We start from the raw sequence: 25,519 nt of genomic DNA on the forward strand, positions 1-25,519 counted from the left end.
ATAATGCCTCTCTCATGGGTAAAAGGGGGAGTAAAAATAACCTGTTTATGTGCATCTGTTCTGCCTTTAATTGCAGTTTTGTTTACAGCCCAAACGAACAATTAGTGTAATTGTTATAGTGCCTTTCTACAGCTGCTGGACTGCGGGGTCCATGTGATTTTTTTTTGGTGTGCTGTATCAAATATACATATTTCAGCTGAATATCACTTTTGTCCTACAGGAATAATTAAAGGACAATAGGAATGTAAGCATTTCCTGCATTCCCTTACTGTTTTGTAAATTACTGCAGATAATTTCCTGATGTTAGTTATACCTCCAAATGCTATTCTCACATAATGAGATACTATTTATTTCCCCTTCTTCTTGGCTGTTTTCAAACTAAATATAACAGCCAAATACAAAGAATTGTTTGAATTGTTTAAAGTCAGGCCTTCCTTATTTTCTCTTTATTTTCAATTCAGTTATAGTTATAGTAGTTTTGGTTCATGCTGTGATTTACTTAAAGCGAGCCTCTAAGAAGATGGAAGCAATGAGCAGTATGTGAACAAGTGTCCCCTCTATTGTTTCTAATCACTTGTCTTTGTTGGCAAAGAGAGGATCATGAGAAAGAAAGAGATGCTGTCAAACCAGAGGCCTGCATCATCCACTGATCACCACAATCTGAAATAACATTTTAACACCAAATCCAGAAACTGAGACAGACTGGACTTGACCAAACCATAGCAATCTTTGTCTGCAATTGTTCAAACACCTTAAAACATGGCAACAGCATCTGCTACTCCTTGAAACATTAAAATGATACCTATAATGTCTATGTTCTACTGTATCAAGTAGCTCAAAAAAACTCGCCAATGTACCTGCTCCATGATGTCTTTTACTTTGTCCTGTTCACAGTCCAGGATCACTCTCCTCTCCTTCTTGTTCTCCAGGTCTTGGAACAGCGAGCGGTAGGCCTCATCCTTCCTCTCATCTTTCAGGTTCCCCACGTTGATGGCTGTCACCTGCCACTTCTTCTCTGCTGCTGTGTCCAGAACAACCTGTAGCGTTGTCAGGCCTGAGGATGGACAAAAATTCAAATTTTATTCATACTTTCTGGCTGACTGATTTATCCATGGTATTCTTTGTCACAGAAGTCTTGGAGAACTGTAACCTGCTCTAAATCTAACCACCCTGGGTAAGGGTAGTGACAGCAAGAGAGCAAAAACAGTAATAGGAGAGGCAGCAACAAACAGGAGAATAAAACAGACATGGATGGACACGGTTCTTTTATTGCAGATTGGCTGCATTCACTGGCTGCTTATTCAAACTCTGTGGAGGTTTTACAGAAACTCAGTGCCTTATGTAAAGAGCTTATCGAGATGAGTCACAGGTGTTCTGGCATGAACCTGACCAACATGTGGGAGTGAAGTGGGTCTAACAATACACTTGTCTGCATCAACAATAGATTATTCATATTGCTGCTTGGTGTGGATTTTTGAGCTCAACATTGTATTTTTTCTCCAAGTTTTCTGAACAATTTAGTGACAAAACAGTCACTACTGAAGGACCACTAACTCGCTTGTGGAGATTTCAATTGTACCATATGGCCTTCATCAGCAGATAAAGTTTTCTTGTTTGTCAGGGAACCTCAAAGCTCAGTTTCAAGGCCAACACAGACTAAAAGTCCTAAAAGTGCTTGGAAGAATAGAAATAGAAAAATTTATGACAATTAACCAAACTTTATTTCCTGAGGAGGGATTGTGTGATACACTCAAAAGGTCCAAAACAAGCAATTACTGTAAGTGGACCTTGACTAAAGACTGTTTTTGTAGATGGCACAGTGCTCATCCCATTCCTTGCTCCGCCATCCCTCACTGGCTTCCCAGCAGTGATGACTACTAAACATTTAGACAAACTCAGCCACACATAAACCGACTGAACCCTGCTCTTTGTGGAAATAGATGAGTGTAAATAAACCAATCTTTACATCAACCAAAGGACTCGCTGGTTTAGACTTTATCCTCCCAAAACCAGTAAAAGAAGATGATAAAGTGTTGAACAGACACAGCTGTCACATCTGAGTAATTTAATTATACATAGCAGCTGTCCGTCAGCCTGAACTGCAGTCTGCTACAGGCAGAAACTGCGGTCTCCATTTGAACTTATATTCCTATCACCCTCTCTATCTAGTTTCACAACTGAATCTCTGCTGATATTGATCCCTGGTCTGCAGAGGGCAGTTCGGGAGCAGTTTGATAAAAGGGTCGAGTGTTTCATTCCGCCTTGCTACAGTGAAATGAATTACAGATGTAATCAATTTCATGTGACACTGCAGTAGTTTTATGATGGTAGGGAGGAAAATGGAGGCTTGCAGTTTTATCTGAGTGAACTATACATCATAATTACAGTAAGGTCATTATGGTCTTGGTTAAATTTGACTGTTTCATCAATGCTTATTAAATGAGATAATTGGAAATCAGAGTGATCTACAGTGAAGATAATGCAAGGATAAAAGCCAGATGTTAAGGTGAATGTTGATTGTGCAAGGTTGAATTATAATTTTAGATGATTAGTGTATGAACTGTATATGAGGTGGGGCTGTCGTTGTGTCACGCATGTCAGTGTAATATGACTTATTATACTGGGTGATTGTACTATTTTCACATATTTTGAATCATATTTGCATTATTTTTAGAAAAGCCTCAATAATGTTTTACATTAATGCTGGATGGCTAGTCTGTTATTTTACTTGCAGTACGACAGTGACGTGTAAGCCAAGGTTGACAAAGATGATGCCAACACAGTTTCCATAAAAAGAAAGCTGTGTATTGAAAATCATATATGTTATGTATATATGTCAACTGACCATGACATCCACTGTTAGACAAAACAAAATGAACTCCACAGAGGCAAATCCCCCTCCTCTTCATTTCAATGGGGTCACACCCTTTGTGTTGTTTGGTATTTTTTGATAACCAGCTCACTTATATCATCACGAAGTGTTCATTAAAATTTAATAACATCTAAAACGTAGTTCAAGTCAACAGTTTGACCAGTAAATCTCACTGGTGAAACCGACCTAACCTAGAGTGAAAATACCCACAAGCAAACGTTAAAAAAATAGATGAAGATTAGAACACTTGGCTGTGGTTCAGTCAGACGCCTTTAATGTAAAGTTATTTGAACAATTTAATCAATTACTTGTATCAATTTACTCAATGAAAACATAATTACCTAATTACTCGCCAGAGGAAATTATTTAAGTCACACAGGTGTTACTCAGGGGGGTCATGGCTCAGGTGGTGGAGCAGGTTGGCTGCGGATTCCTGGGTTGGCGGTTAGATCCCAGGTTTATGTCAGGAAGGACATCCAGCGTAAAACTTATGCCAAATTAAATATGCGGATGGTGATCGGCTGTGGCGAGCTCTCAAGGGAGCAGCCAAAACACAACGACACAGGTATTACTCAGTGATGCATTACAGCCTTTGCTTACAACAATCTAATGACAATGGCATTCTTTCTCCAACCTGCTGCACATCAGTCAAGACATTATCTGTGTATCTCTACAGTGAACCTTGAGATAACCATATAATAAAAACCTTTGTTTCTGCTCTAAATCCAGAACTGATGCAGAGATTTGGCTCACTGATTTGATCTGCAGTTCACAGATTGCTTTACGATGCATATGATGCATATTCCCCTTGGATAAGAATGGTTTATTATCACTTCTGCTTAGAGTGAAAAATATGTTATGTCTTGGCTTACAGCCAACTTTGTGCCAGCCATTCAAACAGGCACAGACCTACAACTACACTGGAGAGCGAAGATGTTGTTTGACCCAACATTTATCCCTAAATTACCCTGGATTTACAAGGTCTGGAGAGAATAACGAGACATGAATTGGTGTGCAAAGTAACATTTTGTTATTCACCCATTTGACATAGTGAAGAAATATTCACAGCTGTAATGTGGGAGTAAAAGTTTTGTGAGAGAGAGGGATTATTTATTCTCTTTCATTGATCACACATGCAGCCTTGACTGTAAAAGCTTAACTTCATGTTCATTGATCAAAAACATCTCAATGAGTTGATGTATGTGAACGTATCAGCATTTGCATAATTAAATGCAAAACTATTCAAATGAGGCCAGAAAATGCTTATAAATAATGCATAGAGGAAAGCAGTTCAATACCTACAAATGCAGCTTCACATTACGTATAATCTCTTTGCTTCAAGCTATTGTTTCCTAACTCATCCACCGTGGTAAAGGTCCAACATCCTTCCCCCAGGGTTTACCTGTCCACTCTCTGCATAACACCAATTGAAGCACCGCTTAAATCAACCGGTAAATTGTTTTAGGCTCTGTTTGAGTGATAAGAGAGCATAATTTGCTTATTATTTTCATAAGTAAATGTTATTATATTGATTATATACAACCTAATGTTGCATTGGACTCCAAAGAGGAAAAGATTACATTAGTTAGATTACATATGTTTTTTTAGAATGATTAATGCCATATGATTAAGGTATGGTTATGGTTAAGTGTTTTTGGGCTAGTCCGCAACAGCAGGGTTGATGACTGACTTACTGACTGACTGACTTACTGACTGAGTGAAGTTGTGTGATCAAGTTAAACCATTAGTTGGCCAGTCGAATATTTAAGTGTGCTCATTGGCAGTTGCTCTTTCAAAATTAATTGGTAGAAACAGTTTCTATTAGGGTGGTGTTTACAGCCTACAGCGATGCCAAGTAAGCACATTTGTCACAAATTTTATTTCATTTTTTTCAAAAAAGCACTTACTGACAAATCTAGCGACTTTTTGGACAAACTTTAGCTGCTTTCCATAGAAGAGAGTTGCCAGTGCTGCCCAGCGCGTGAGAGGCACACCTCTCCCTGTGTTGGCTCTGTTCAGTTGATGGCAGAGAGGCGGAGCAGCAGTTTGCTACCTAGACGGAGGCGTGCACTGTGTGAGAGACAAAATAAGAAAGATACTTGTTTCTGACTTTCTCTCTGAGTGATCATTTTCCAAGTAGTCTTTGAATTTAATTGATGTCTTTGTTGGTTTTTTGTCAGACAATGTTATGATTATAAAAATCTGGATTTTAGCAGTGTAGAGCACCAGCTTGGAAATGGCTTGACTGCTGGTAGGACATGTAGGCCTCTATTTTTGTGATCCAAAGCGCATTGGTCTGAAGAGTGTGGCACAAGTGCATTTAGGGCTTGTCCATGTCTTTTCTGCTATTCTAATGGCAGAAAAAATAGTTGCTGAGCCAGGTGCATGGATCAAGAGAGTTGTACTTTTTCAATTTTCATGGGAGTGTTTTGGGCGTAACTTCCAGTAAACCAATCACAGTGCCATCTTCCATTCCCTTTAAAAGCCAGGTGCACTTGCACCTTGGCGTATTGATATTATGTCATGTTCCACCTGACTTATGTCAACATCTAAGCACATTTTCAGCTCACTATGCTTGTGCGTAACAATAAAAACTGCGCTACTGATTTAAGAGCAAATTTTTGTGCTGATCACTCGCAAAATCACTTTCCGCTGCCTCAAAATAGCAATGTGCCTGACCACACCTCATTTAAAAACCAACACACCCATAGGCGCACAGATAAGTGCAAGTGCATTTTCCATTTATGAATGTGGACGCCGCTCACAAAAATGAGAACTGCGTCAGTCTGAAACTAGCAAAAACACTTGTGTTGCGCTTTGCGCCAGGTATAAGGTAGGGCCTGCAGTCTTAATGGGCCACATTTCAATAACTATTTCATACTTGTTCCATTGTCTGACAACAGAAACAGAAAAAACATGCATATAAGGAGACCTTTATTGGAAATTAGGTTGTATTTAATTACTGTATATGTGAGCACAGAGAGTGGGAGCGACGCAAACAGATAAAGACTGAAACCGGCTGACACTAGGCTGAAGGGCAAACATACCACAATATCAGTTGTTCACCGTAGTTCCACAACAATTTTCAACTATGTCCTCAATTTCGCACATTGACCATAAGCGGCCCAGACTTATACTTGGTTTTGACCTTTATCTTGTTTTTTTGCCACTTGAGGGCAACTGAAACAAACTAAAAAACAAAACTGATATATTATCACCTTTTAGGTTGAGTCTATTGCTTATTTACAGGTTTAGCAGATAGGGCAACATAAGCATTCATGTTTTTTCTGTCCACCTGATGAATGTAAGCCCAATACTCACTCATTTCCTTTTAGCTTTCCACAAACTCCTCATGGGAACATGTGCTGTTTTACATTTGAATGTGTGGGATGGGTGCAGATTAGGTGCTGAAACATGTGCTGATTATAGCAGATTTCAGGTTGTAACCTGGCTAAGAATTGGCAACAAAACACTTTGAGATTAGGGAAAAGGGGAATGGGTCTGCCGCTGAGACCATAACAACATACAGTGAGTCAAAGGAATGCAAAGAAGCAGCACTGACTATCCACCCACATATAAACATCCATTATCTGAACTGACTTACTGACAACAGCTGAAAATGGTGGTGTTGGTTCATTCATTAGTCTCAACGTGCCAATAAAATTCATCATAACCAGTGGCAACTCTATCGCCTCCTCTCCCCGAGACACCCACACACATCCTTGCATCACAACCTGCTCAGTCACTTACAATCTCTCTCTCCCTCTCTCTCTCTATCGCTCTCTCTCCACACTTTGGTTGCCATGGGAATGAGAGGATCACACTGACCTAATTAGACAGCCATGCAATGATGAAATATGCACAACAGGCTCTTTAGTGCCATCGCAGATGTACAGTAGGGACAGCAGGTCAGTATGAGGACAATCTAAACCAGCTGGTCGAAACCTGCCCTCTGATTTTGGAGAGGAACAGTATTTGATTCTGCTGTCAGTTAGAGCAAAGCTGACTGGAAAGACTTAGCAACGAATGCTAAGAGAAGAGGAAGGAGAGCATGTCGAAAGACATGTGATGGAGGGAACAGCATTAAGAGAAAAAGAGAGGGGGCGTGTGTGTGAGGGGAAAAGACGCAGCGGGAGAGTTTAAGTGATGAAACGACTGAGAGTTAAAGGTAACTGGAGAAAAAAAAAGCACTAAATCCCTTTTGAGCCATTGGCACTACGCTGTCTTCAGCCTAAACCCCACTGTATAGACAGCAGCAATCCCAGTTCTCTGAGCAGATTCACTTCCTATTACCTTAAGCCAGTGTATTATTTAAATGTTGTAAGCCATCTTTAGGCATTCATCAGGTATCATTCAACTTCCTCAGTGCTTTTTGAAAGTGATTCCAAAACTCCTGGTTGTTAGTATGCTGAAAATAAAAATCATTAATGATTTTTGTTCTATAATGAGAAGTACAAAAGGGGCTTAAGAAGTGTAACCTGAAAGCCGAGCATCCTTATTAAGACAGAAAAAAAGGAACTGATACTGTTGTTCCACTGTACCTGGATGATACTGAGGTTTTAATTCTATTCTTTCATTGCAGTAACAGTTGAAAAATAGAAAGGAACTCTATGTGTAGAAGAGATCTTCTTTTCAACCCTGGATGGTCCCTCAGTGCTGAGGGAGGCAGCATTATTCTTCAGGGGTACAAGTCACAGAATCACAATTAGCAGATGACACTATGACATAAGCTACATGACAAAGCAAAGCGAGTTTATGTGCAAACAGCAATTGTGTGTTTCTTGCACTAGGCTGTCCGCCATTTTACAGAGTCACATTGTGTGATATTCAGACAGTCGCCCATGTTGCCCACTCATTTTGAAAAAAAAGAAGAAAAAAAAAAAAGGCTAAAATGTCCAGGCTTATGAACCACGTCTTATGTGTAGAACCATTTAGACAATGTAGAAAAACGTCTGCTCAAAAAATCTAATCTTATTTCCAGACTTTGACACTCTCAGTGTTGAACAGAAAAGAATCACAGATGAAAGGGATCAAAGAGTAGATACAGAATAGATTTGAATATGAAGTAAGTCTGGGTATTACAGTTTGAGGGTGGATAATTTTTCATCTTTGACTGCCTTGCATAAATTCCTTCCATGATCTTATCCAGGATTGCAATTACAGGTGCACAGATTCATCACAGAGACTGCAACAATTCCATGAGAGAGGACTTCATTATTGCTGTGTTAATGATTTGTGTGTACTTAACGAGCAAAGTGACAAATGAGTGCCATCTTTCAGCATGCACTCTTTTCATTTTCAGTCACACCTGTGAAGAATCTCCAAATCGTCTTGGGGAGGGTTTGTACGACAGATTGATAGATACCAGGAGGCTGGTGGTGCTTGACACTGACGTGGAGTTTTTGGCTAGAGATTCACCAATTTGAATCCATTAACCACCTGGGTGTGTGTGTTTGCATGTGTGCGTATCTTTGGTGAACACCACTCAGCACCACTGACCTAGAGGCCAACAATGCAAGACTAGCTAAGCCCCCTGGTGCAAATGTGAGCTCACTGTTTGATGTGAAGCAAAAATACAAATACTGCAAAAACCATTTCAATCTCCATGGATACTGTTATGGCTTAACTGCAGGTAAAAAGTTTTAATCTGAGCTTTGAGTATTTTAGGTTTTGTACATTACAGGTGCAAGTCAAGTGTTTTCGGGGGGCAGGATTTTATTAGCCTGTTCATTAATGTACTGCTTAAATCACTTGGGGAAAAATTCAAAACAATACTTTCTATTAAAGTCTCATTCTTTTGGAAATAGAAAATAAAGTACACTGAAAAAAACATGGGATATTAACTTTAAAATACATTCTCTGATTTTGTTATACCATTCCCAAATCACACATAATAATGCCTCAAAATGCGTTATTTGTTATACTCCCAAAGCCAGTTACAGCAACCTCAAATCTCTAAATCTGTCACAGAAAAATCTAAAATTGTAATTCTTATAATCTCAAAATTGACTTTAATGCCCTTTGGGGGTGTTTGGTTCACACACTGTTGTGCCCTCCTAAGCACAAAAACAAATTCTTCTTTAAATACATAAATGATTGAAAAAGGAAACCAACAAATCTTCCCATTTTCTACACCAACTCTATGCAAGAGGACAGGAAGAAGAAGGAGGAGGACACTAAAAACACTTATGCCTCACCTCAGGTTGTGTAACTGATATATTAACACTTCAGGCCACATTTTGGGTATATGCCTTGTGCTGGATTGATTAAAAAAAAAGGAGCATATGTGCTCTGTCAGACACATGTGAGACAGACAACTGAAAAACACAGCTGATACGCCTTCCTTCTTCTACACATCAGTATTGTTCATGTACAGTTTAGAGATTCGAATGTCATAACTTGGGTTGGTTAGGAGAATTGTAGCATTTAAAGATAAATATCTGGTTCAGTTGTGAAATCTTCAAGAACTAACTGCAGAATCACAGACAGAAATTTACATTTCTCTCACTGTAATGTACAGAGTTTTTAGCTGTGAAGCCAGTGCAACTTTTCCACTGGATCAGTAGACTCATATCATGAACACAAAATGCAAACTAATTCCGCCTCTGTAGTGGGAGTGTGAAGTCCACAGCTGCGGGGCACATCACCTCTCTTGTGTATCAAAAATGACTCTGACTACCTCCCTTCCCCCTGATATTACATAAAACAGACTCTCAAACACAGGAGGTGCTATAGTTGATTGTATGTGACAAGCTGTTTACCCTTTACCTCGCTTTACCTGTACTGTGCTACATGCATACGTTGTGTTTTGCATATAACCACTGTTTGTGGGGGAAATAAACGGTTTGACAAAGCCTTTGCATAAATTCAACCAACTGTCAGCTGCAACAGAACAGACATAATTCCTTTCTCTAAACAAATGGCAATGGTTGATGTCATGTTAAAATAATGAGGGTGGAAGTCATTGTCATGCTCCCCCAATCCAACTTCAAAGGGCAACAGATCAGCATATGACACCAGCCTCAGCTTTTTAAAATAAGCCATTTCAAGATGCCAACATTGGGGATAACTTTTGGTGAAACAAAACTGGAAACATGCTTTCAAAACTAATATGACGGTGTACATGTCTTACCTCGATCGCTGTCATACAGGTAGGCAAACTTGTCCCACTTGTAGTACTCGATAAGGCTGAGGAGGGGCCCCTTGATATCAGGTCTCATCTGGATGATAAACTGCTGATTCCCATCCAGAGGGAAGCTGGGCGTGATGAAGGAGACATGGAGTGTCCCGCAAAATGATGTGATGGTGTTGACAGACTTCTTGTCATAGAATCCGAAAATGGCGTACACTCCTCTCGAGAACTGCGAACAGACTGAAACAGAGGGCAGAGGTATGAATTTTTCTTCCGTGCCAGGAACTGTTTTATCAGAACAATCACATTTCTCTAATTTCTCATTGATTTGTGATGCTTTCGCAACTCTCTGCCATAGCAATGTACATATTTAAGACCTTTATTCCAAACCTTTAGTGCACATTAGGGCTGCACACAGCCATTAAGGGACATCTCTTTAAGTCTCTTTTTCGGCTGATTAATGGAAAGCTTTCCATAAGCTCTGCCAGGGGACTGCTTGTATTAAACAGTAAAAGATCCACTGTACAACAGTCACTATGTGAAACTTTTATGAGTTGCCCTATGACTTTTTGATACACTGGGAATAAGTGATGTTGAGTATGAGTCAAGCATTCACCAAAACTGTACATTAATTCTTCATATGGGATATCCATCAGTGCTCATTTCTTCATTTCTTCTGTTTGAATTCTGCTCAGGCAGAAACCATTTCAGCTTTCTCCTGAGAGAATATGTAGCAGGGCATATGTTAAGAGTACACTGCTTGGTTGGATCCACTGTAGATTATATAATAACCTTAATACAGCTTCTTTGGATGTCATTAAATTTGAATGATTACCTTTGTTAGGATCCTTTCAGCCTATGCAACAAGCATTTATGATGCCTTGGTGTGCTTGCATCAGATTATTTTTATTACATCCTCATACTGTTGACTTTGCAAAATCACCTTTCTTCAATAATTCATGACCCCTGCTCGGGTACATACAGTACCTTTGCTGGCCTCTAACATTCATTATGCACAGACCAGAAAAAGGTACTATAGACTGAAGGTAAGTATGAATACTGAATGTCTAAGTAATCCTAAGGTTACAGGCTGTTTTCCCAAACATTGCACTGGGGTCAGCAGATTGGCATGTTTCTTGTAAATGTGTATTGATCAAATGTAAGTTAATCAGTCTTATTGACTTGGACATACGTGTCCTCCAAAGTAATTAATCTAATGAGTTATTTCCTCTTCCACAATATAACAGGGACGACTTGCTGACAAAGTGAACTGGAGTCCATACATCAGATGTTAGCTAGCTTGGTGTAAGTGCTGTAGGCATCCTGCCGCTTCTTCACTGGCTGTTTTAAAATGTGGTAAAATGATAAAATGGAAACATAAAGGGCAGCAAAAAAAACACAGCTGTGGTCTTGGCAAGATGGGAATGAGGAAATGCTATCAACAGATTCACACAGACACTTTGCTCTTCAGTCTTTAGGTTAGTAAGGGATGTTTTGGAAAGGTTTATTCAATTCCTGCTTTAATCGTTTACATATGTACACAGTGAGTACTCTTTACATCCACCTTCGTGCACTGTTAAGCACCAAATAGCTTAATTAGTGAAATTTGGGTCTAAATTGCATAACAGCAGCTGAATAAAATTTGTCTCTGGCAAATGAATAAAGTAGCCTGCCATATTCAGCCTTCATCCATTCTCAAACGTTGTCCCTGCTGAAGAAGACAGAGTCACTTGGACCATGAAGAACTCTAATTAAACTAAAACTAAGTTCTCTTGCCTCCAACAGAGTTGAGAAGTTGGAGGAGTTATTACGATTATTTATTTTGAGCACGCACAGGTCCTGAAGTTAAAGTCGCCCTTATTTTCTGCATAGACAATGATACGGCACGTGACAGACAGTTGGAGCATTGCACAGGCTTGGAGGGACTTTACACTCTGGTTTAAACATCAATACAAAAGACAAACATCTGCATCTACAAGCCTGTGTGTATAAATATGTAAGGGCTGAAGTTAACTGCCGCTCCAAATGTGCATTTTGGTTAAGAAAAATCTGTTAAGTGTAACAATGGTCGGAAACTGAAGAACACCATGGGTAGATAAATTATAATATCTTCAATTTTAAGATTCTAGGGAAATTTTGGATAAATTTGTCAAATGTGGTGTAACAAAGCATTTTGAATTCGCTACAGCTCTGATTCATGCCTTTCCTCAATAGCAATAACTGCTCAGGCTCAAGGGTATTGCAGTATTTAGACTCTTTTGCCTTACCAAAGTGATGGAAAAACATTTTTTCTTAGAAACGAAGGTAAAATAATTACAACTGGTGGCCATAACCTCAGTCACTGAGGATATCAGTGAAAAGAAAAAATTAAAAGGGGAATTCAGAGTGGGTAAAAACACTTCAGCAACCAAACCACACTTTGCAGCAGCCAGCTCCTGGTTGACTGAACACTAATTTACATAAAGTGGTGCTGAACAATATTGGAGGGACTGGATAATGACAGTAAAGAAAAATGTAACATAATGACTGTACAGCACACTTCAGCAGAAACATGATTGTCAAATATTCATATTAATTGTGGCTTTTGAATACATACTTGGCAGCTACTTTTCTAAATGTAACCCAAAATGTTGACCGCTTTACTCACATACACCAAGTTATATTTTTGAGTCAGTGAGAGTTACTCATTCACTTCGAACTCTGATTTTCTACCAAGTCTAGAGTCCTCAAACCATTCATCCCATAATCAAAAGCCATCTTCTCCATCCTTGAGGCTTAACCCTTCAACCTCCGCTGCCTTTTACCCTTCAGACTTCAAAAACATGCAGAGCATATCAAAAGAGGGCCAAAATAAGTGGGGGCAGGGCCAGCTTTCATCCACTGCCAGCATTCATGTGCTTCCAACATCTTAACCAATCCGTCAACTTGCGCAATTAAATGTTCATCACAGCCGCCTGGGACAAACCGTTAACGGCAGTCCGATCACCCTTCATCAGTCTCTGGCAACGTTCCTACTCTTTTCATCAGATGACAGTAGCCAGAGATGTGGCCACAGAGAGATCAGATCTCACTGATCTAATTTCACTTTTGTCTTAGTCGCAGCTAATAGACCCTAAAATGTGTCATCTGATAACTGTCACAATCTCCCAGGAAAAGGATTTTGTACAATTCAGTGAATAGGAATGAAACATGGGTTAAATGTTAAAGAAGTGGCACTTATGGGTAAAAGCTGACTGAAATTAAAAAAAAAAGTTGGTTTAAAATTTGGTTTCAGGAATATAATTTTATAATCGACATAAATAGAAACAAACACTTTTTATTCACTATATATCACTTTGTAAATTTGTGTTTGTGGGCATTTTTTGTAAATGTATCCATGGAGGAGTTAGGGGCATAGTTCTTTTCCCTGCACCACATTTGTCTGATACAGTTGTAGTCACTAGTTACTCTGCAGTCAGGTGTTTCTCTCGAATAATGAATTAACCTTTGACCCATATTCTATATCAGGTTATCAATGCAGAAATGTGCTGCTTTCACAAGAGCTTTAAAACTCTCAATATCAAAGGATTAAATATAAAATAAAGTTCATATATCAAAGAGAAAAACTGAAGCTTTCTGTGGCGCCTGGCGTCAACAGACAACATGGCTGCTATGGTTACCCGCGCTAGCCTAGCTTAGCTAAACTCACCAAGACGCTGCCAAAGGCGGTCAACTCCTGGTGCACAGCTCCTTGAAGCACCACTGTCACTTCGCAAAAATGTCGTCTGAAGGTATGCTTAGCATTCATAGTTAAGTTAATCAGTACCACTTCTTCTAGTTGACAGTTTTCTCATTTTGGCGACACTTGTCGATGTACATGGTTCCTGTTACTCGCAGTTGTCGAACGTCTGCCTGGAGGAAGTGGGATTTATTTCCCTTCTCCAATCGGAAGTCTGCATTGCCGGATATAGCCAATAAGAACCAAGTCTGAGCAAAATTATTCTGACTGACGTTAATAAAAAAAAAATATTGGCAATAAAAATAATCTTACGGGGACCAATTCTCTACTGGGTTATACATAATAATGAAATATAACACGACAACAACATGACAAGTGCCTTTTTGATCCTTAATCAGCCAGATTTCATGTCTTCATGCAGACAAATGTTTTCTGCTGCAAGAAGAAGTCAGACACAATAATTACCAGTAAATGACAAGAACACAGCTCTGACTGGTTATTGATAGAAAAATTGTAATTTTCTCATCTGATTTAATTTTTAAGATGATATTTTCTTATGAATAGTTAAAGCTGAAAATACTGACAATACTGTACAGTTCTGTCTCGACAAAACTTTTGGACAATGTAGAAACTGTTGCCTTGTTCTTACCAAGAGAAATCATATGCATACCCTTTGTGTCACATTGGACTCCTCATACTCCTTTATTAAGCAGATTATATACTGTAGCTGATGAAATTGGATGCCATTTCTTTGTAAGTTTATGTCATATTTTGTGCTGCGAAGCATGAGAACAATGGGACTTGTAACTCCCTCCATGCCTAGCTCACATTTGTTCTTAGATGAAAAAAAACATCCTGTCTCATCATGGCATCATGGAACAGAATAAATATATCCATGATTCATCATCACTGCTGTAGAGTTTCTCTGTGTCACTTCCGTCCGTCCATTGTCATGTTTCAAAGGCTTTCTTTGCTGACACTCTCTCTCGCTGGTGAGTTTGCTGAGTTTGCCCAGGATTAAAACTCTCTGAGCTCATGCTTAGAGCCTGGATATCCCCATGACTGTGCTGCAGCTTATGCCAGAGCGAACAGTTTGACAACATGTTACTTTATTACCAAATATGGTAATTCACATCCAGAAGCAATGCACTACCCGCTTTTTTTCTCCATGCAGCAACTGTTCAGAGAGGATTTCTCTGGCTCTGGAACGTGACAGCAGAAGAATGAAGAGCAAGAGGTTTTTAAATGGGTGAGACGTCTACATGTGCTTCTTCAATAAGGAATTTAGAAATGTTTAATTATGGAAGAAAAGCCAGCCGCAAACAGTAACTAGTAGAAACAGTGAGGATTGTGGAAAAAGCCATTAAGCCTCTGTCACATTTGACTGCTTTTCAATGAAACCAGGGAGAATTCGCCCTCAGAAATCCGCCTCCTAACAGAGGGAAAAGACTGGGGTTTTTTTCTAGTGTTGACGAGGTCACCCCAATTAGGCACCACAAGCAAAATGCTGAAACAAATCTTATTATTGCTCACTGCCGGGTCTGTAAACCATGGTATAGATTCAGTCGTCCCAATCTATATTTCTGTTCTAAAAGATAAAATAAAATAAAAAATGCAATTCTCACTTAATCTGGGGAATGTTCAAGTAAGATAAACACACTGTCGATTTGGGGACTTGTAATCCTTACATTGTAGTCACAGACAATAGTGCACAGTGTCTAACACTGTTTGTATGTGTGCTGTATGTATGATTGTGCATGTCTGGTTTATCTGTTTGGTCGTGGGTGTGTGAAAGAAATGATGAGGCCAACGTCAAACATAAGATATGTTTGATATATGTAACAAGAACAAGCAGGGGAAACTATCACTATGCCCATTATTGTGTGTTTTGGATTTATTGAGTTGCATTTGTAATGTGGGGAGAATGGCTTTCTATAATACACTGGAATAGCTGCAAAGAAAATGACGTCTTTATCATATCTCCTTTGAGAATTGCATGAATACAATCACACTCTTCACTGAGCAGAACCTTGGTTTCTGTCACCTCTCTGGCTTCAAATCACCACATTCAAATGTGCTTTGATAAACACTGTAGCTGTCAACACAACACATGCCATAAAGATTTGTGATCCTTCATTGGTTGTTTGCTGATCTTAGGCTGCATTAGAGGTCAACAATATCTTGGCTCTATACTCATAAATTGAATTGTTTGTGTGGTTCATTTAAACACTGTGTGCCCCAAGGAAGGAGAAACTTGCAACCTTCACATTTAGTGAAGGAATCAAGTCGCCATTCTGAAGTTTTTGGACTTTCATCAAAATATCTGTAAGATTGTTGAGTTTGCTAAACATATCATTGATTGGGTTATCAGAAGCAACATTAAAAGGTAAAATTTTGAATTTCTTGCGTTCTTCTCTCTGTGGTAATTTGAGACTGTTTGCTGGATTGATTGATATAAAAAGTCATACATTTTAAATAATTGAGTATAATAAATGCTTCATGATTTTTCTATACTAACAATAGTTACTATCGTCAAAAGAAACAAATACAGTGTTTGCTGTACTGAACTGTAGTGAATGAATAGGTTTTCAAATTAATGACTTCACTGAAAATGTGGTATATGCACAGTGCATGACAATAACTGGACAGTAGCACTAAACAGAAACACAACACGGATTGTTTGCAGTTATGCTAATTTGACTTTGGGTTTGGGTAATCGCTGGAAAACCTTCCAATTTCTTTGTGACAACTGTGTTAGTGGTTCCTGTGGTTTCTGGATGTTTTTATGGGCTATATGCATGGGTCCTCATCAGACACTCTGTGGTCATCAGGAGCTTCTAATCAGCTCATTATCAAGAGGATGTTAAATCTGTCGCAGCAGTGACTCTGGTACTGTGTTTCACCTTCCAAGGAGAAGGTGTACCCTGCGAAATATATTTAGCTGTCCCAATTAACTGACCTCGTTTCAACCACTGTGGCACTGAAGGCATCTCCACCACTCCGCCACTGTTTACATGACTGATCAAAGATTAAACCTGCATAAACTAACTGATAATAAAACGTCCAGATTCAGCTGACATCTAATATATCTTGCATCAATGTGAAATTTCATGAGAGTGAAGGATACTGGTAATGTTTGTTCTTTTAACAATTTTATAACTTACCATTAAATTATAATAAAGGGCAATCATTTATTCATATTTTCAGTATGTTGAAATATGATAGGCGTCATGCCTTATTTACACATAATTGCAAAGTACTTTAATTATCATAATGATAAACATCTGAAACATTTAGACCCAATGACCCAGTGCACTGATGTAATGATAGAGGAAGGTCTGGCATGTGTTAGTCTGTTTAATGAAGAAGTAGTTATAATAACCACAACACCAGTGGATGGAAAAAAAAATTAATTAAATTAAATCAGTGGTTGACAAAATATCTGGTATTTGAAAGACGGCCCAGTAATCAGTCTAATACACACACACACACACACACACACACACACACACACACACACACACACACATGTCACTGTGGTGATGATCATCAGCAGTCCAGTCACAGCTAACAGAACTGACTGTTAGATATCTCACCCTCTCCCACGCGCCTGTTCTCACCACTGAGAAACAGCTTCAGGACTTTGGGGCTTTTTGTGTAAAACTGATCTGTCACCAGTTAGCGAGGCGACTTAAAGCCGCCATCCCTTCCGTCCGACCAACCTGAGCACATTTGTCACTAATATAGTTGCTGCAAGCGCAGATTTTCACCTTGTAGGCTTTATCTCCTCCAAAACTGGACTAGATGGTTTTATCTGTGCCCTCAAAAGCAACTCATAGGAGGTATTTCTAACTGCCACCACTAACTTTGGGGTCTGGTTTCAGAAACTGAGTGTTTTGTTTTTTTTAAGATCAAGAAAAAACTGTTATCGGTATTCAAGAAAACAAGTTGACTATTGAAAACCACAGTCCACGGTGCTAAAGTTAAATCCGAACCAACATCCCCTATCTTGTCTTCATGTGTTTTTGCAGTATAACATGCTCCTTATACCTTTGCAATTAGCTAACGCTAACCATAAATTGTTTTTTTTGACAAATTATGGAATTTGTCTGGTCTATCATGAGCAATGGTCATTGTCCCCAGGTTAGATCTCAACACCTTTCACAGTCCTGCTTTCAAAACCAAAATCTCTGCTGTCTTCCCAAATGCTCTTGTAATATCAGACTATGTTCTAGTATTTGAATCTTTATTCTTTATCTTTAGCCTCAGAAGTAGAAAATATTCAGATCATACTTAAGGCTCAAGACACACGAACCATTTTAAGACTTTCATCTTTTCTTCCTGTCTCGATTAAAACACTGTTCAGCCCATAGCTGAATTCCTATTCACATGATGCCCAAGGGATTTCTTAAGGTTAGAGGATTATGAAAGACTTAATATGCTCAACCAGGCTGGAACCTAAAACTCATAAGTAAAGCTAAATATTTATCACTATTAAATGTATGGAGTGTAGGCAGTGTTTTATAACTTCTAACAGCTTTGTCTGCAGCCCCTAAAAGCATGATCTGGTTTCATTCCCTCTGCAGACGGTTGCCAGGGAAACATATTTCAGCCATGTTCTCTCTAGACTCCAGAAATATTCACCTCCGCACATCATTTCATGTAGTGTTGAGGCTTTAAATGCCATTTTTCTGAAAGCAACAGAAGAAATCAGCCAAATGGGTTCGATTCCTTCCCCAAGCTGTTATCAGTATTTATGTTTCCATAAATACTACATGCAGAAATTGTTCTTATATTTAAAAGGGTTCCATACTAAATCAAGTATCCCATAAAACCAAACAAACTTACTCCCTAAAATCTCATCATAATGAAATTCTTTCATTGGAAATACATGCATCGCAGCACCGCAGGCTGTTGCCTGGGTGACAGCCCTCAGTCATGCTCTTGAGTGGCCGATAGGAAGACTTCTGGGAGGTGTCACTGTGGGCCAGTGAGGCGCACTGGGAAGTGTTTTTGTCTGCCTTTGAGCAGCTCTTCCGGCAGCTGGTCTCTAGAAGAACAGTACAGCTCAGTTCTTATCAACTTCTGACCCCCCCCCCCTTCTCCTCCCTCCTCCCATCTCCCATCCTATTTCTCTCTGTCTCCTCCTCTCTTTCTCCCCTTCTCTCCTTTTGTTCACTGACCTGTTTCCTGGAGGCTTTCTGACGGCCGTGGATGGAGGATGTAGGTTTCACAAGAACAGAATCTGATGAATACTCTGTATACTGAAGGCCCAGCGTGTGATCGTTGTACGACACCCACAATGTCCCAATCGTCATTTCAGCTCTGCTTTTTTTGTTTTCTTTGCACTTTGAAAACAGTGGCTGAAAGGAGAAGATGAGGAGCGACTGTGTGTGTGGAAACCTCATCTATGCCAGTTATTGACGAAGTATTTTTGCTGACTACTGTAGCTCCATCAATTACCACTAACCAACTGTGCTCGCCACCATTTCTCCAGTGAATTTTTAATCAATAAAACCAATAAAGTCAAACATTTAAAAATCGACCAAATGTATATTTCAAAGTTAGATAAAGAGTCATGGTTAGTGCTACTCAGGGGGTGAAAAGACATGACCCTGGAGGAGCTTTTTCACGTTTGAAAAAAAATTACCCAAGTGACATCACCAAGGTTATCTCAGCGTGGAGCCCACAGAATCCTCCACAACGTCCTCTACAACCAATTCGCATAGAAAGATGGATTGGAGGTTTTAAGCAGCATTTCTGTGGGACACATGTACTTCCTTAAAAAGACAAGCCCGAAATAAGATACTGAAATATTTGATTGAGTAAAACCTTATCTTGCCAACAGATTGAACAAAATTCTAACCCGTACCAGCGTGTGTGTCTAATTTCTAATTTCACAATAATTATGCAGCGGTCTGATAATGTTTTTAAAGTATTTTCTGTACAATGCGGCTTAAGTCTCAGATCTGAACAAAGGGAAGCACTGTGTTGTGTCGCTATGCACAGGCACATCAATTCAACCCACTCAGCACAATACAGAATTCTTCAGCCATATTGATTCTGCGAAAGCCGGCTCATACATCACACATGGCTACTTTGTTCGAATTTCATCTGCCTCCTGTAATAAAACATACCGTGTGTCCACTGACCTTTTGTGGAAATACCAAAGCAGACCTTGGATCTGCTGTTCTGTGTTCTAATGATCTTGGAACCTGCCAGAGCAGAATTAGTTACATCTATAAAAACACAGCTCCATCCAGCATCTGAGGGAGCAGCTGCCATAGCAACCAGACAGTCAGCGGTTGCTGAAGATGAATAGGGATCGACTCGAAGAGGTGGAGGAAAGTAAAGAGACATTAATACAGATGATCCTGTGTTTGATAGCTTCTGTTCAAACACTTGTGTATCGCAAGTAAACTGAATCTTAATATTTTAGGAGGTGTACCGTATCCCATTATCCCCTGTTCTTCCCAAAACCCCTTCTTGTTTTCTTTCACCCTCTTCTCTCTCTCATTAGAGGAACCACAGTAGGGGGATGACCACGGCTGTACTCAGGGTTTTAGAAGTACAGAGGTCCAAAAACTACACTTGCTAGAGGGGTTTCAGGGCATGCTCAAAGGGCTTTTCCCTGATCTAAAATGATTAAGATAAGAATTAGGTTTAGATTTTGATTCTACATCATGCTACACTACCATAATTCTCAAATTAAAAAAACATAATACAAACCACAGACATGGCCAGCATGAAAAATAAATGTCAGTCACTAATTAAGGCTGAGCAAACTCAGGATAATTTACATTTCCAGAGTACTAATCCATCTGCACAACAGCAGAGTTATGTTACAACTCTGCTGCTGCTCTACATTTCTCTTTACAGAAACGCCATTTACATTCTCTGATTAATTACAAAAGCCTCTGAAATTTATTGACTGCCATTAAGTCTCAATCAATAAACTCAACATTTCCTGCAGATGTTTCAAGTTAAAGGCATAAAAATGAAAACATTTAAAAACCTTCTGAGTCCTGTTGCTTTTGTGACACTTGAGTCTGTCTTTTTGTGTAAAATTGAAAGCTCAAGGAAAAGGAGAGATAATGCCCTTTGAGCTAGTGAAAGGCTTTGTTATGAGACATCAGTGCAAGACGTGTGCAGTCTCAGTGACGGTAACTTCACAGCACTTGAAAAGTGGCAAAATGAGAGGCAAATGGAAAAACCAGTGATGAAATAATATTTCTTGGTTGAAGAAAACTCAGAAGCTTGATGAGTATGACAGGACACTGTTCTTGTATTAAAGGCATTTAGATTGTAGTACATTATATAGAAATGACTGCATATTTAAACAAGGTCAGACCAGGAAACAGAGAAGCTTCTAACAACAGATGTACTGACAAAACAAGGGAAATAAGAAATAAAACCTGTCGCATAAATAAGTCTCAAATAAAGGCCTTCATTGTCTTTGCAGTTGAGGTCAGTTAAGGCCATGGCCACTAATTGAGAATTTAATTGAGGATACAACATAATTAAACATATATGAATGTCAAAAAAGCAGAAGATGGGATGCACACTGTCATTAGCATGACAAAATCCTGCAGGGAGAAAGTCAGCATCTCCTGAGATCGGCTTAATTTTCATACACAGTGCTCCCCTGCACTATTTAAAACAGTTTTGACATTGTGTCTTTGTCAGAGCTTACACACTTTGAATTGGTGCCAGTGAAAAGTCCCGTAGAAAAAGATGTAGATTACACAAAACCATACCTTTTTAAAGAAAAGCAAACAGAGTTATGACCTTCCGGAGGCCTCAGTTTCCTGCAATAAAGTGAAGCTTTAAAAAGTAAGATTGAGGTTGCAGCTGCAGTCCTTTCATGGGATTTGATGCCTCCCTTTCTGTGGGGGATTTTCATGCAAATCTGACTATTTTTGACAAAACACCCTTCTTACACTGAAATGTGTTTCGCTGTGCAGACACAACACAAAACAGAAGTTGTTATGTTGATAGAACACTGAACCGTGACGTACTGATATTTGCTCAGAAGTAATGTGCTTGCTTGGCTGAAAAGTAAATACCATGTAGACTATAGCAGCGTATTAAGGTATTAAATGCAATTAGGATAGGATTCGAATGGTTTTACTCACAGTAGGTATTTTCAAGTCAAACTTTTCTTGACTGAACAAGTGCAGCTGAATGTGGGTGAGCTGGTAATAAACTGAGCCAAGTATCTGCAATCAAGTCTGGGAAATGAATTGGCTTCATGATGACTTTGGACAAAGGAGACTGTCATCCTGTAGAAAAAAGCCCATAAGTTCTCTGTGCAGGCAGGTTATTACAATTTAGTTACATCTCATTGTTACGCAGCCTTAGTAATTATGACGGGAGCAAAGGAAGGTATAAGTGACATAGTATATAGTGAGACAAAGTCCACATTAGGAGGAGTTTGGGGGATGGATGGCTTGAGTAAACACAGAGCTTTCAAACAAGAGACTGCTGTTCATTTTCTATGTGAAACCGATAGTGAACATTAACTGTGTGTTATTGTTGTATCCGCATGTTTACTATAACCATTACGACAAAGGTCTTCTAACCTTAAAGGGGCTATTTGTAAGTTTTCTCTGCCGCCGAACGTTGTTTCTTGCCGGGAGCGGGTTGTGGTGATTGTCGTGTGCCAAGAGCTTCGGCCATCGTTTTGTTTACAAGACAAACAAGAGGAGATTACAGGCTACAGTGAGTCACTATCAGAAGGTGATGAGACGGGCCGGAGCTAGCTGGTTAGCGCGCTAAGACGTGCTAGAGACAAGAGTTAACATTTGCGTTGCTTTCCACCACTTGAGACAGATCTCGGTGAGTAAAAGAATGAAGTTTGATACTGAACTTGTAGACTGGTAAGTAAACAGCTGTTAATGCTAACGTGACAATACTAACCACGATCTTTAGTCAGTCCACCGCTTTGATCCAGATAAGTATTAGATGCATTGTCATGAAAATTTGTGCAGACATTCATTGTGCCCAGAGGATTAATCTCTCTGATTTTGGTGATCCCTTTACTTTTCCTGAGGCACAAGGTTTGCATTTGTGTTTCTTTAGTGAAATGTCCTGCAGCTCTCAACTAATTGCCATGAAATGTGGTTCAGACACTTCACACCAAGTGAATTTATTGTAACTACTTTCATAATCTCCTGACTGTTCATCATGTGCTAATTAGCAATGGACATGGAAAAACATTATACCTACATCTTCCCTAAAGTGCATTTGTATAAGCTGATGTCCCTGATAACAAACAGAAACAATATGATAAAAATCTGAAAATCTCTAGTGTTCATTTCTGTTCACAAGAGCAGAACTGAGAGAGAATTAAAGCTCTGCATTTGGAGGTATTTGATCGGATGTGGCGCTGTCATTGTGACTTCCTTCTGGCGAACGAATGGTGAAATCAGAAAATGTCAGATAATTTATGCAGCTGCCCCCTTTTCCCAGTGTTTCTCCTGCTCTTTTATCATGGAAGGGGGGATGTGGAGCTGCTAAGAGATGCAAGGCCTTTCTTTTTTTTTTCCAGCTTGTGCAATTTTGAAATGTTTATGCAGGACTTCATTGCCACAGTAAAACTGTAGATCGCCACACTAAACCCACATGGTCCAAGCTCTAAACCTACCTGTATATGAGCAACCTTACTCCTGTCTACCTCAGGACCAGCAGCCTCTTCTCTAAGTTTAGTTTGACAGTGTTAAAATAAGAGCAGACAGCAGGGAACAGTCTCGAGTTGCCTCTTGCCTGCTATACATCATTACACTCTCTGCCTGTCTATTGCCTGTGTGTGTACACAGCCGAATATGTGTGCTCTGAGTGTGTGTATGACGTATGTGTCTGTTTGTTTGGCCTCTCTTTCAGAAACCTGTCACACACAAAGATCTCACCTGCCGGGGGGACACGGCTGCTGACCCAGCTTTTGTGGAAGCAGCCGCTGGCCAAAGTCCTATCTCTCTCTCTCTCTCTCTCTCTCTCTCTCCGTCTCCGACTCATCATGTTTCTCTCATATTTATTTTCTTATCTGCTTCTAATTGTCCATGTCATTGTCTATTTAATGGTTTTGTCCTGCCAGCTATTACACACTTGGCTGTCCTTGTGGTCAATCCTTCTTTGAATTGGTTTTATTGTTGGGAATTTGACCTGATCTTATCCGAGCGTGTAGGGCTGATGTTGCTGAGTACGCTACATTCACTTCAACATTAGGGCTTGTCATAAGCTATTCAATAATATTTATCTTTTTGTCCTTCACACAAAGCACTGTATCATATTGCTTTGTCATTGATTCATCTGCTCTCACAAAAAAACCTGGGGATTAAGTTCCTCTCAGCATTGCTGCAATGTCTTGCTGACTATCACGACCAGTGAGGGAGATCCACAAAGATCCAAAATTACTAAATGCCCTATTAAAGGGTCAGTTCACCCACAACACACACATATATATATATAAATAAATATATATAAATAAATTATCCAAATCTGTATGTATGCACCAATCATCCACAAACAAATGACTTTCCCCCGATTTAGAGACCCGCACCCGATCACACATTATCATTATTTCTCAGTGGCATATCATGTGTGATGACTTGGTAACATATTAAGTAAGCTGGTTTAAAATGAATACACTAAAAGTTCTCCTTTTTTGCTAAAATAAAAAATGGCAACAGGTATTTCCACAATAGCCTGAACACAGTCTGACATTTTTAATCTATTCAAACTAAAATTCTGAATGTCACTGCTACTTCCCCAACACAAACAATTTAAAAGCTCACAATAACATTTGGCTGCAGCCCAAAATATAAATCATTCAGCAGTCCAAACCCAAAGTATAAGTCATGCCTGATCAAAATGAAGATTATAAATATGTTCACATTTTAGAGGATGTAATCAGTATTTTCTTCATACATTGTTTTTTTTTATTTTTTTTTATTTACGCAACCCATCCACTGTTAATCAATGATGATCCGCGGCTATAACTGTGATCCACGCATCACTAATATACATACATGCGTACAGCCATGTCCCTGTCTGCTACTCTGGATGATTCACAAAACACCCTGTCAACAGTTTCCAGAGTATAGGTGTAAGTATGCAAGCAAAAGCAAAATTATCTGCATTGCTAAAATAAAAAAAAACATTGTCAATATATTTTAGTTATTGCTATTGTTATTTTTTAATGTTGTCTTTCCTTTTTTAAATCTGAACAGAGCAGTAGGTTAAAAAAAAAACATTAACACAGAAGAACATAAAAACATCCCAAGCCACTCTAGAAAACAGAAAACGTCTTGTTTCCAACCTCTGAACTCCTTCTAGACTCTATTGAATCCTTCCATTACTGACTTATGAGATGGGCAGATCAAAGAAACCGCCCACACACTGTGGCCTCACACGGCTTCACATGGTGAAACACCCACAGTTCCTTCAGTGGGGACAAACATCATCACAGAGCCAGGCAGTGGGGGAGCAGGACCGGCACATGGTTGAAGCCCAAGTCATCTCTCATAAATGCTCCAAACTTCACTCATTTATGATGAAGTTGAAGCTTTTTCAACTTTGACTTTATCGTTGCCAAGGAGGGAAATTCTGTCTTGCTGCCAGGGAAAACACAGAACACAAAAATTGACAAAAACAAAATAAAAATACAATAAGGCCCCACACACAAGCTCACATGTGTCTTTTTTGTGTCTTTTTTTGTGTAGTGTGTATCGGTATCAAATCATTATCTATTCCTGGTTGGTTTGAATGTGCTGTATCAGTGGAGATGCACCGCACTGTT

At 39.3% G+C, this 25,519-nt stretch overlaps 1 protein-coding gene across 4 annotated transcripts in view; it reads right to left on the minus strand.

Annotated features, from left to right (window-relative positions):
* The window catches only part of gria2 (glutamate ionotropic receptor AMPA type subunit 2), a 51,551-nt gene that overhangs the window by 18,455 nt on the left and 7,577 nt on the right, over positions 1 to 25,519 (minus strand). For all 4 annotated transcript variants that reach the window (XM_022759826.1, XM_022759825.1, XM_022759828.1 and 1 more), the window contains exons 3-4: positions 10,005 to 10,244; positions 858 to 1,054 (exon numbers count right to left, since the gene is read on the minus strand). In XM_022759826.1, the coding sequence (XP_022615547.1) occupies positions 858 to 1,054; positions 10,005 to 10,244 (437 nt within the window). The remainder of the gene's footprint in view (positions 1 to 857; positions 1,055 to 10,004; positions 10,245 to 25,519) is intronic.

The sequence above is a fragment of the Seriola dumerili genome, unplaced genomic scaffold, assembly GCF_002260705.1.
Source record: "Seriola dumerili isolate Sdu_G_001 unplaced genomic scaffold, Sdu_1.0 BDQW01000331.1, whole genome shotgun sequence".
Taxonomy (NCBI): domain Eukaryota; kingdom Metazoa; phylum Chordata; class Actinopteri; order Carangiformes; family Carangidae; genus Seriola; species Seriola dumerili.